Here is a 12,500-nt window from a genome sequence, read left to right as displayed (position 1 = left end):
TTCTAATGGGAATATTATATCATATCGTCACTGCATTTACTTAAATCATCAATGTCCGTATATTACATTGCTAAGACACGATCACAGCGATGTAGAAAGAGCACCTGTTGCAGTAGGGAACAGATGTACACTGTTGTTATCGAACACGTGTAGTTTATTCCACCCTCCCTCATAAGTGCCACAGATGTAGGTGTCCACCTGCAGGTGTTACAGCTCCCACAAACTTAGTGTTCAGTTCAAGCATGGTGAAAGGCAGTCTAGTAAACCGTGTCGGCGAACGTTGTGTTATATTCATTCTCGTGAATTATGTTGTGCTCGTTAGTTTTATCTCTAACGTTAGGTTCATCATTCTAAGCAGCTTGAAAAATTGCATGTTTATCGAAGAACGCTGCATTCGACATGTGGGAAGAATTACTATCAATGTCTGAGTTTATCAATGATAGTAAGTATTCAGTTTTATATTATCACGACCATTATTATTGTAGTACCAATACTCATGTGGATTTTTCCTCCTGGCTCCAATATTTTCATTATTACTGTGATGAAAATCGCTATAATTGCCATCATTAATATTACTAACAAAACAATACGGTCGTTAATACTATAAGTCATCATAATTATCGTTTCGTAATTTTTGTATTATCATATGGCTCATTATCATTACTATCATTATCATCATTATTCCTGCCATCATCATAACTGTTTTTATTTTCTGACAATATCATCAAATATAGATTACACGGAACTGTGCAAAGGGACACAGCCACACAAGTTCTCTAGTTTCCATGAACAGCCATTCCGCAAATCCGTTCCTGGAGGTTCCGAGGCAGTTTCTAAGAGGCAATCGAGTCTTCCTCTCTGTGCCTTCATCTGCCTGTCGGTCGTGTGTTCAGTCTGCTGACTTCGGTGCACGTTTTCTTTTCCGTTTTCTACGATCTTTCATACTAGGAGAAAGGAGTTTGCTTGATCTGGAACATCTTAAGAGGCATTTATGTATATATATATATATATATATATATATATATATATATATATATATATATATATATATATATATATAAAAATCAATTGCCTAAAAAAATAGAACTGTGGATTAGCAAAGAAACGGGTCCCAAATGAACTCGTAGAAACTAAATCATAACAATTAGATTTTGCTCATCGGACTCAATTAGACTCGTCAGCAAGAGAGGTCGGCATTCATCTCTCTGGCGTCCCTATCCAGCCCAGATTCCAACACAGCCAAGATTTTTTCTCACGATATCTACGATGGTGTGCCACGCTACTGGTACTACCATTGCACGAGCAACTATAACTAAGACTGGTATGTGACTACCTGATTTGATAGATAAAAATGATACACACACACACACACACACACACACACACACACACACACACACATACACACATATGTGTGTATATATATATATATATATATATATATATATATATATATATATATATATAAATATATATATAAAATATATATATATATATATATATATATATATATATATATATATATATATATATATATATATCCTTAGGTGTTACGAATGAATAACAAATTTCATGATGTGTCCTGTATTCGTGCCGCCTTATATCAAATTATCTCCATTCATCGTGAGTCTCTCGTAGTCTCGCTGTGGTTATTAACATCATACCGTGGCTAAATCTTGCACAACCGTGGCCATTTTCTACAACACAATTACACAGGAATGTTAACGAACCATGCCACTACAGCACAAGTACAGCCAATAGGCGCCACAACGATATTGCTAAGACAGGTAGACCAGTACAAGAAGGGCCATTTCTTTCTTGTTTTATTTTTAAAATCTTTCGAGACTAATTATGAACTCCAGTGACTGTTTTGGAATGTTCAGGAGTTTCCCTGACTCCATCTACGAAAATCCTTGAACCTTCTCCTTTTACGCTGACCGGCGCGGGTTGGAGTTAAAAAATCTTGAATGTGAGGAAAGGCCTAACAGCGTCATTGCGAGGAGAGAGGAGTAGCCACACACACCGAATTCAGCATCTTAAAACACAAAGGATTGGATCATCTCTTATAAAGAATTTATTTTCGGCATCATGAAAAATAATCAGAGTTAAAACCTGGTATGTGACAAAGAGAAAAAGACTTTACATTTGGTTGGTGCTTGGTTGTATTTTTTCTCTCTCTTATGCTGTAGCACGTTTTAATTTTTAAGAGCATCTACAAGCACCCATTACGTCTAATCATTGCGTCACCAAACCGCCCACGTCAGGGAACACACTGCCTCTTGTTCTGATAACCAGATAACACCTGATCCAAAGTTTACGTGTTCCTGACCTAATGCTTTCGATCCAAGAAAATAACGAGAATGAAAACATGTAATTTATACATTTTTATTTGAGTAAGTGTGTGTGTGTATCCATGCTTTGAAGTATAATCTGCTACACAAGAGTACATATGTCGTTACAGTTCGTTTAATCAGCTGTAAAACTCTCAATACTTCACATTCACCTTTACCAACTTACCTGTTCTTATCTGTTGTTGAGGCTGATAGCAGCTTGTTGTTGTTATCGTTCCTGATACCATAATTTCATTACTATAAGTATCACTGTTAATATAGTAGACATTATCATCACCACTACTACTATAATCTTAGTGTTATTTTCACGAAGAGGGTGAACATGTCCGAATTTTCTACTAAATCCGTTAAGCCATATAATTCTTCCTGATAGCAACTCCCAGCTGTTGGATGTAAATTACAGGATATTTTCTCATGGAAACTGTTCTTGTTGACACTGCAGTTTATCAGTACTTCTGTCCTGATAACAGTTACAGGTGATAGAGTTTAAACACCACCCTTCCACCTGGCTTTCTTTTACTTTATTTTCCCTTCTCCCTCATTTTCCATTTGCTTTCCTTGATACTCTCCATCTCGATCCCTCTTTCTTCCCTTTGATTTTAATAGACTTCAGTGTAAAACTCTTATGTACAAAAAAAAAACAAATAAAATAATAATAATAATAATAATCTCACAAATCGGAATCTAAGAGGAATAGGCGTGGAATAACCTTGCCTTTGTATTAAAAATGTGTTAGATGAATGGCAATAAAATGACAGCATTGTGCAAAGCGTACGAATTGTCAGAGTATATCAATCATATTTAAGGAAGAGGAAGAAAATACGTGTATATCCTTGGAAACCTTAAATAATCTACGGCTGTACTCACCGACTTTGAATACTCAGCATTCTTAAGAAATGTTCGAACCAGTTAACAGCGTCTGGAATATAAATGTTATGTTTCACACGAGAGCCATTTCGAGTTCAGATTTTTTTTACGATAAAAACAAAATGCAGGCATTTATCGTAAGACTTCTGCTTAAAATGCTTGATGCAGTCGTTTCTGTTTGACAAGTTATGTAAACCAAAACCATACCTGAAGGAAATATCATCTAACAGTACCACATCTTACAGTACCAAATACCTGTATTATTTCCCAAGACCATCTTCCGATAATCACGTATTTCAACAGAGATCTTAGACGTAGATATAAACACGTTTTTTTAAATATTCAAACGTAAATTTTGTTTTCAAACAGGGAAAAGATTACCCCACTTTAGGCAAACGCAAACAAGCAGCAGCATAGGGTTTAAAATGCTAATCTACTAGTTGATATTTGTAGTTATATTGCGGAACAGACAAAAGTTCTTTATCCACCCTCATATTTATTTCGATTATAAACTACACTAGATTCCTATTTAATGGAGGATCTATCCATATACCACAGAGACGATATCTTACACCTTAAATATTTGTCAAGGCCTATGCATTTCTAAAATACCAAGAATAAACAGGACAGGAATAAACATTTGAGAAGAAATCCAATGAAATCTTTATCAGAAGGAAATTTACAGTAAGCTTTCTTGTGTCCGCAAGCATTTGATTTCCTTCCCCCCAGCAACACCCGGCGTACCCAGCAAAGTAGGTCGCGGCAGCAAATTCACGCAACAGCAGCGTGCGTAATGCGCATGCGGTTCTCTTTGTTTACATTAGCAAGGGGATAAACAAGCTTTCTTGGTTTATAACTTGATGAGAGAAAGTTTACATTTACTTTTAGCTGTCAAGGTTTAAGACGCTACGAGATCAACGGTTACAAGGAATAAATGAGGTTTGCTGCAATGCCCATAGAATAGGGAGAGGAAGTAAGGCAATCGATTTGCTGTGACAACCACGCCGTGTACACGTGATCCTCCAGCCTCAGACGGGCTCAGACTTTGCTCAGCCTGTTCCTACACGCGATCATAGGCGTACCCGATCACGAAGAAACACATCACAACCGAACGGCGTTTACTGTTTTTTTTGCTAAGCATGCTGTAAGTGTGTGTAAATCTACATTTACATGTATATATAAATATATATATATATATATATATATATATGTATATATACATATGTATATATGTGTATATATATGTATATAAACATATATATATATATATATATATATATATATATATATATATATATATATATATATATATGTGCGTGTGTGTGTGTGTGTGTATGTGTGTGTGTGTGTGTGTGTGTGTGTGTGTGTGTGTGTGTGTGTGTGTGTATGTATATATGTATGCATGTGTGTGTGTGTGTGTGTGTGTGTGTGTGTGTGTGTGTGTGTGTGTGTGTGTGTGTGTGTGTGTGTGTGTGTGTGTGTGTGTGTGTGTGTGTGTGTGTATGTGTGCGCGCGTGCGCGTGTGCGTGTGCGTGTGTGTCACGCAAACAAATATACAGTATTTTATAGAGGACCGCGCACACGAATTCTGGTGTGTACAGGACGACAGCTAGAGTCAATCCCACTAGTTCTGCTTGCGTACAGATTGAAACAAGTTAACTGGAACAATCACAATTTCCTGTTCGGTTGACACATTTGATGACGAAAGCTGTATTTTGCAAGCCTGCTGATTACATGAAGAGCTTACATGAATACAAGTACAATCCTATTCAGATGTTCTCAGGAGAAGTCAATGTTACCAAACAAAAAAATCATCTACAATGTCTGCCTGAAGTCACTACATCATGTAACTGCATTGCATGACACAGCGTAAAAGCCTCGATCACCTTTGGGCGTGCGATAGAAACCCTGTATCGTTGCGTAACTGGTTTATGTTTCAAAGCTTACAACCATCACCTGGACAAGCATAGCCATCAGAATTGAGCTTGATAAAGCAAAAGCATGCTATATTGCTATCATCCAATCAACCAGAGAGGATAATAAAGATCGTCTGCTTCCACTGAGTGCATCATTTCTATGACGAACTTGAGTAAGGACGCGATGTATGGGATTCAAAATTAAATACCCGAATATAAACGGTAAGGAAGTCAGAAAGCTGCCCTATGTCAACAGATTTACTACTCACAAAATGTACTGAAGGCGGCATCCTACTCAACACCTCTGCCCCACCTTCATCACCCGAGCTTTATTTAAGTAGATAATGTCCCTCATTCTCTACCCAGCCCACTTTCTGTACCTCAGTCTGTTTGGTTGCTTATTCTGAAATGTGCGTAAGTGTTCTTCATAATCATCGTCAGTTCAGAGTTGTTATGTCAGTCTTATTTCTCCTTGGCATGGGTTGCTATTGTCTTCCAAAAATAATCTCTTATCACTACTTCATGAATATTTATTTTCGTTCCTGCGTTGTTACAAGACCTAATAGCAGTTTAAACTTGCGGCGGAAATCATAAATTCTTACCAACCTTTGTTCCCCACATACAGTGATGACTAGACACATGACTCCTATCTTTTATTTCTCTTGTCTCTACGTCTTTACATGTGCATCTGTCAGTCTCCCTCTTAACACACACAGACACACACACACACTTGTGTGTGTACTTGTGTGTGCTTGTGCGTGCGTGCGTGCGTGTGTGTGTGTGTGTGTGTGTGTGTGTGTGTGTGTGTGTGTGTGTGTGTGTGTGTGTGTGTGTGTGTGTGTGTGTGTGTGTGTGTGTGTGTGTGTGTGTGTGTGTGTGTGTATCTGTCTGTTCCTGTCTCTGTCTCAGTGTTTGTGTCTGTATCCGTGTCTATCTATGAATGTATTTTCAAATACTTGTAATATAAATACAAATAGCTCATCGAAAACTGCCGTTACTTGTCCTGCTCTGGAATAAATATGACAAGACATATGGCAAAAATATCTAAACAATTCGTTCCTGTAACCTATTCAACATGAACCTAAATGTTAACGAACTTGAACTGTCACAATTTTATTTTTCTACCTGATACACAGCTCTACTTGTGTGACAACTGATGTCACGAATAAATACCGTATGTACTTACTGTTTTCTAGCCTTTCAAACTTTCGAAGCAGACTGGAGATTCAAAGAAAGATTATTCTCGGATCTTCTTTCCTTTAGTAAAGCAGTCGAATTCTGTCAGCCAAAGATGGAGAAGAACTACAAATCTCTTCTATCGACCCAGCGTATATTACTCGAGTTGCCTCAGAGGAAGGGAGATATATACAGTGGGGTGAAGTGGGTTGCCGCACATCGCTGGATACTGCGCTGTAGAATCCTGCGGGGAAGAGGTGTGTGAACAGGCGGTGGGCACGTGAACACTTCGACAAACACATGAAAGCTCTTTAACTTTGATATATTTGGAATGTTTAAAGTGGATGGCTACAAACACCAGCTTTTGTTTATTGGAGAATAAAATTCCAGTATGGTCCAGAGAGTAAGTACTAAGGGAAGAAGAAAGGACACCTGTAAACAAAGAAATGTTCTTTCAGGTGCCTGCGTGTTCGCGGGAAACTGAGGAAATGATGGGTGTGCGCAGGTTTTGTCGAAGGGGATTACTGAAATGTTCTTTGGTCACGGGCCGCCCATGGTATCTGCGTCTAAGCCAACGTCTTATCTCAACCAGATCAACCTAAATTGTTACCAGGTTACAGTATCTGAGTGTATGGCATTTGTGGTTATCTGCTTGTTTCCTAAACGAAGTGGGAGTGCTTTCCTAGTGCTCGTTTTGAATATGTATACAAAGGTTTTATAATTAGAACTGCTGAAACTCAGGTAGACAGAGTATGTTTGGGTGCGTTCACAGGCGTGTCTGTTTGTGAGTGCGTTTGTGCACCAACATACGTGTGCGTGAGTGTCACGTGGGAAGGGGAGGAGCTGAAGCTTACATTACATTAAGCACGCGACGGCGAGGACGTACAGACACTCTTGACATACAAAGGAACATACAAACCTTTTCAGAAACATCATACGGAAATATGGATATATACAGACGCGCTTGCTGGTTCATGGACTGCAGAAAGCGCGATTACACTCAGAAATTCTGATAACGTACTCTTACACATGGCAAGTGCTTCCTGTGTTTGGTTCAAATGCAAAAGGTCAGGGAGAACAATGTGTATTCTTCATAATTTTTTAAGGCGACTGTCGATGGAACTATGTGCAACGTGTGTGTGTGTGTGTGTGTGTGTGTGTGTGTGTGTGTGTGAGTGTGGGTGCGTGCGTGCGTGCGTGCACGCGCGTAGGTAGTTGCATGCGTGATATATTTTGATTAGAATTTCTCATTTCTATCCGCAGCAACAAAATGGTCTTTCTGAATTAAATGCAAAAGTATGCCTACCGAAGCACGTCCCAAAAAGTCTTTCCCACATATCCGTGTCCTTGTTGCACTTACTGAGAAACGATGAACTGTTATTAAGCATCATTACTTTACAGTTGACTGGCTTGAGCGTTCGGGTCAATCTGTGCGCTGGATGTTCTCAGAAATTAGGGCATCTGTCTTCTGGGAAACTTTTTACGTGTATTGGTCCGTCAACACGTTCGGTTAGACACGTACTTCAAATTTAAAATACTGAGGCGAGATCGGTCTCTTCACTTGCGAAAAAATAACATCGTTTGTTGAGCTCATAAGTTGCAGCTAGCATGGCGTGAATTATATCATAGTGTGTTATAACATATTTACAGAACGTGCCTGTTCTTTGTTTTTCTTCTCGTTTCCTAGTTTGTTTTCCTTGTTGTATATTTGCTCTACTGGTGTTCAATGCTGAAATTACAATGACAGAACATGTTGATAATGATAATAACAATTATAAACACTGGCGGAGACTTTTATCTTTGTCCGACACAAGTTCAGTGTTGAAATGATACTGACATAGAAAATATTGTTGATAACTATTATAACTAGTGGCGTGGCTCAAGGTTGGGGGGGGGGGGATTTTTCACTCTCACCGCCCCCTGGTCGCGATGGAGGGGGTCTCCCTAAAAATAGGACCTTCAAAGCCCCTAGACCCTAGGGCCCCCTTATGTGTGGCTACGCCTCTAATTGTAAAGATTATATTAACTGCATTGATAATGATATTGATAATGTTGATGATTAATATAATAACATAAACAATGATGATTCTGATATATAATATTAGTATAATAATAATATTAATAATGATAATACAGAATGATAATAGCGACCATAATAATAACAATCATAATGATACTACTACTGTTATTAATAATAGCAATAATGATTATAATAATAATGATAGAGATGATAACAATAATGGTAAAAAAAAACACTAGTCATCATAACAATTAAAACAACAGCAACAATGAAAATGACATGTATCATAATTTCCAAGTGCTCCCAAGAGAGCTGTAATAACCTAGGTTGAAAAGGCGAAGTGAGGGCGTGGCTGAAGTCTGCTTGCTGCAGGCTAATTTCGTCCTGTAGCAGAAACCCCCTCTCCTCCCTCTCGCCCTTCCACAACTTACACCGTTCATGTCTTTCACGCTTGCCTGGGGAGGGGGTGGGGGAAGGTAGGAGGGGTAAGGGGGGCTGTGGCAGGGTAGAGAGGGATTCATGGATGTTCATATCTCTGTGGTTTTGTCTCTCGAAGGATAGATGTGAATGGTCTCTGTTTGTTTGTGGTTATCATGCATCCAGCTATACGTGGGGTGCAAAGTCCATTAGGGGATTCCCTGTATGATTTTAGATTTGATGGAAATATATGTATGACAGAATAAGAATATTTATTTGTTTAGTTGTGTTTAAACAAATATTTTATAAATAATATTAAACAGAATTGACAGACATTATCTAGGCGCCACCCACCCTCTATCGGGGGACCGTGGGTTGGTGAAAAATGCCCCCCCCCCCCCTAACTACGCCGTAGCATGCAATGTTTACTTTGATGCCCAAGGGTGTTTCTTTTTCGTTTCTTTGTTGGTATAAAATTGCAGCGCTTATGTTGATAATAACAACCATACTTATTATTTTCATCATCATCATCATTATATTAATATGTTATTACTATTGTCATTATCATCAGTATTATACTTATTACCATAAGTATAACAGTGGTGATAATAACATTGATAATAATAAGATCTATGATAATGCTAATGATAATAAAAATAATAATAATTGCAACAATAGTATTAGTAGTAACAATCTTCTATATTAATATTCTGCTTGTGTTTCGTTCGTTTGCAAGTTGCGCCTGATATCATATCCCATGAAGTGCGGAGTTGAAGTCACTTCATTTTGATGCAAAATAGGGTGATATTTGACAAAATGAATGATAGAAAGATGACATAGACATACACACACACTCACATGCATAAAGAGATCATATCAATCTATTAAAATCCTATGCTAACTCAATTGCTATCGTTATTATTATCATTATTGTTATTGTTATTATTTTTAGTGGTGGTGGTGGTGGTGTTATTGTTATTGTTATCATTGTTTAAGTTATTGAAATTGTTTTTGTTATCATTGTTTAAGATAGTGAAATTGTTATTGCTATCATCTATATCATTATTGTTGTTATTATCATTCTTATTATCAGTTTTATTATCATTATTATTATCTGCAATGCGATTTTTAAGTTCCTGGAGTTAGGCTGTTGGTGTAGTGTAAACTTAGAATTTTACCCAACTGCAAAAACATATCATGGGGTCACGTTTTCCATTTATTGAAAATTATGATTCTGATCAGTCTTGTATAAAAAATGCATGACACATTTTTTCGAACGTCGTGTATGCATTTAACTTTTTTCAATAGGAAAAGAAATAACATCGGTAACAGTATAAAAGTTATGAATGAGAATAAATAACTTTACAATACAAGAGATGTATTTAACCAGTTTCGAATATATATTCATCAGAAATACATGTATTTCTGATGAAGATATATTCGAAACCGGTTATTACACGTATTTCTGACGAAGATATATTCGAAACCGGTTAAATACATATTTTGCATTGTGAAGATATTCATTCTCATTCACAACTTTTCTACATCTGTCAACATGAATACATTTCATCGGTAATAGTAATATAAGAAGTTATAGCAATAATAATGACAATACAATTCTAATGCTTTTACTCGTGTCTAGACGGCAATCAATTATGAAGAAGTATTGATTTGAAAATACTCCAAGTCTAAAGGTCTGACGTCAAGAAATGTCTTACTGTATAGAAATCTTTAGAACCAACACAAAATCCGAATCGAATCTGGATTTATCAGTTTAAAAAAGTAACACGGTGGCTGAAATAGATATCGACACGAGCATCAGTTAAGCATTGATTTCAGGTATCTTGTGCAAAGGTGTTTATCTACTCTCTCCGCAGTCAGCTGATCACAGCGTGTAATATTTCCTTGTGATGATGAGGCCCAAAAGTTACTTGTCTCAAAGTCTGTAAAGCAAGTTGAATGGCAAACCAATCTACAGTGGCAGAATAAAAAAAACAGAATGCACGAAAGAAATTTGTTGAAAAATGAGATAGCAATTTACAAATCCTAGATTTCATTTCGCCTATAACGAGAAAGATTATTTTTCTCTGTGACTGTGGAAGTGATCCTAATCCTTCCGGCAGATCGTTCACAATGGCAATCTATGAAATCTGCTATGATTGCGTATGTCGCTTTAAAGACGAAATAAAATTGATAAAGCATGTGAGAATAATTGCTTTAAAATAATAGTCCTTAACATAGTCATTTTTATATGAAAAACAATGGGGTTTCAGTTAAAAGTATCGAATGGAGGCAAAATGGGCGATAACCTTTAGTCATTTCAGCTGTGAGTATGAGTGTATGTAGAGATAGTAATGATGAAGATGATATATATATATATATATATATATATATATATATATATATATATATATATATATATATATATATATATATGTATGTATACACATATATAGATACACACTGCTGATGCTTTTGGATATATTGAGAAACTTAATGTCTATCTCACATTCACTGTTATTTCAGTTTTAGTTTGGATGCAACATCTTTGTGATTTGGATGATAAAAGTCATATTCTTTAACATTTCCGAAGTCACTACCCACAGGCGATTAGTGATTAGGTATGTGAAGAGGGTTTGATCACTATATATATAAAGATATATATATATATATATATATATATATATATATATATATATATATATATATGTGTGTGTGTGTGTGTGTGTGTGTGTTTGTGTGTGTGTGTATGCATGTACATGTGTGTGTGTGTGTATATGTATATATATATATATATATATATATATATATATATATATATATATATATACATGTATACACACACACACACACACACACACACACACACACACACACACACATATATATATATATATATATATATATATATATATATATATATATATATATATATATATTTATATATATATATATATATATATATATATATATATATATATATATATATATATATAATATGTGTATCTATCTATTTATATATATATATATATATAATATATATATATATATATATATATATATATATATATGTGTGTGTGTGTGTGTGTGTGTGTGTGTGTGTGTGTGTGTGTGTGAGTGTGTGTGCATGTGTGTGTGTGTGTATAAACACACACACACACACGTATGCATATATATATATATATATATATATATATATATATATATATATATATATATATATATATATATATATATATATATATATATATTCTCCCTCTGCGTACCTGCATTGTCCCTCTGATGTATTCATTTTTCACTATGTCCTAAAGAGAAATGCAACATTTTGATTTCAGCGATTTCTAGCTCTTGTCTTTTTGTCAGGCACAGCCGGCCTCTTCACCGTCTTGAAGACCTTCCCTTTAGTTCTTGCAGACACCCTTCTGTCGCATGTCACTCCTGTGACCTTTCTCCATCTAATCCATCCAGCCATCTTTTCTTTACTTCTCTTCTACAATCTCCATTTCTCTGGACAGTCGACCCCAAATGCCTAAAGTCATCAACTTCTGCTACCTCTACCCTTGCAACCTAATTGTATCCTCGCCATTATTATTGAGGCACAAGTACTTAGTTTTAGTCCTATTCATTTCCATACCCCTCCTCTCCAAAGTATTTCTTCAATTCTCAAGCTGTGCATCAGCCTCTTCCCGGCTCCTGTAGTATAACAACACATCATCTGCAAAGACCATAGTCCATCAGTTAGTCTATACATCA

At 36.3% G+C, this 12,500-nt stretch overlaps 2 protein-coding genes across 3 annotated transcripts in view; one reads left to right on the top strand and one right to left on the bottom strand.

Moving 5' to 3' along the window:
- The window catches only part of LOC119576112, a 29,310-nt gene extending 22,832 nt beyond the window's left edge, over positions 1 to 6,478 (bottom strand). Inside the window, exons 1-2 of one of the 2 annotated variants that reach the window (XM_037923668.1) lie at positions 6,321 to 6,478; positions 3,219 to 3,270 (exon numbers count right to left, since the gene is read on the bottom strand). In XM_037923668.1, coding sequence (XP_037779596.1) covers positions 3,219 to 3,238 — 20 coding nt within the window. In that variant the 5' untranslated portion in view covers positions 3,239 to 3,270; positions 6,321 to 6,478. The remainder of the gene's footprint in view (positions 1 to 3,218; positions 3,271 to 6,320) is intronic. The other variant, XM_037923669.1, reaches the window with a different exon arrangement.
- The window catches only part of LOC119576111, a 25,936-nt gene continuing 13,700 nt past the window's right edge, over positions 265 to 12,500 (top strand). The window contains exon 1 of the mRNA XM_037923666.1: positions 265 to 442. Within this exon, the coding sequence (XP_037779594.1) occupies positions 400 to 442 (43 nt within the window). The 5' untranslated portion in view covers positions 265 to 399. The remainder of the gene's footprint in view (positions 443 to 12,500) is intronic.

Source organism: Penaeus monodon, chromosome 8 (genome assembly GCF_015228065.2).
Source record: "Penaeus monodon isolate SGIC_2016 chromosome 8, NSTDA_Pmon_1, whole genome shotgun sequence".
Classification (NCBI taxonomy): Eukaryota; Metazoa; Arthropoda; class Malacostraca; order Decapoda; family Penaeidae; genus Penaeus; species Penaeus monodon.
Note: the sequence above shows the minus strand (reverse complement) of the source record. Positions and strands in the feature narration are given on the sequence as shown.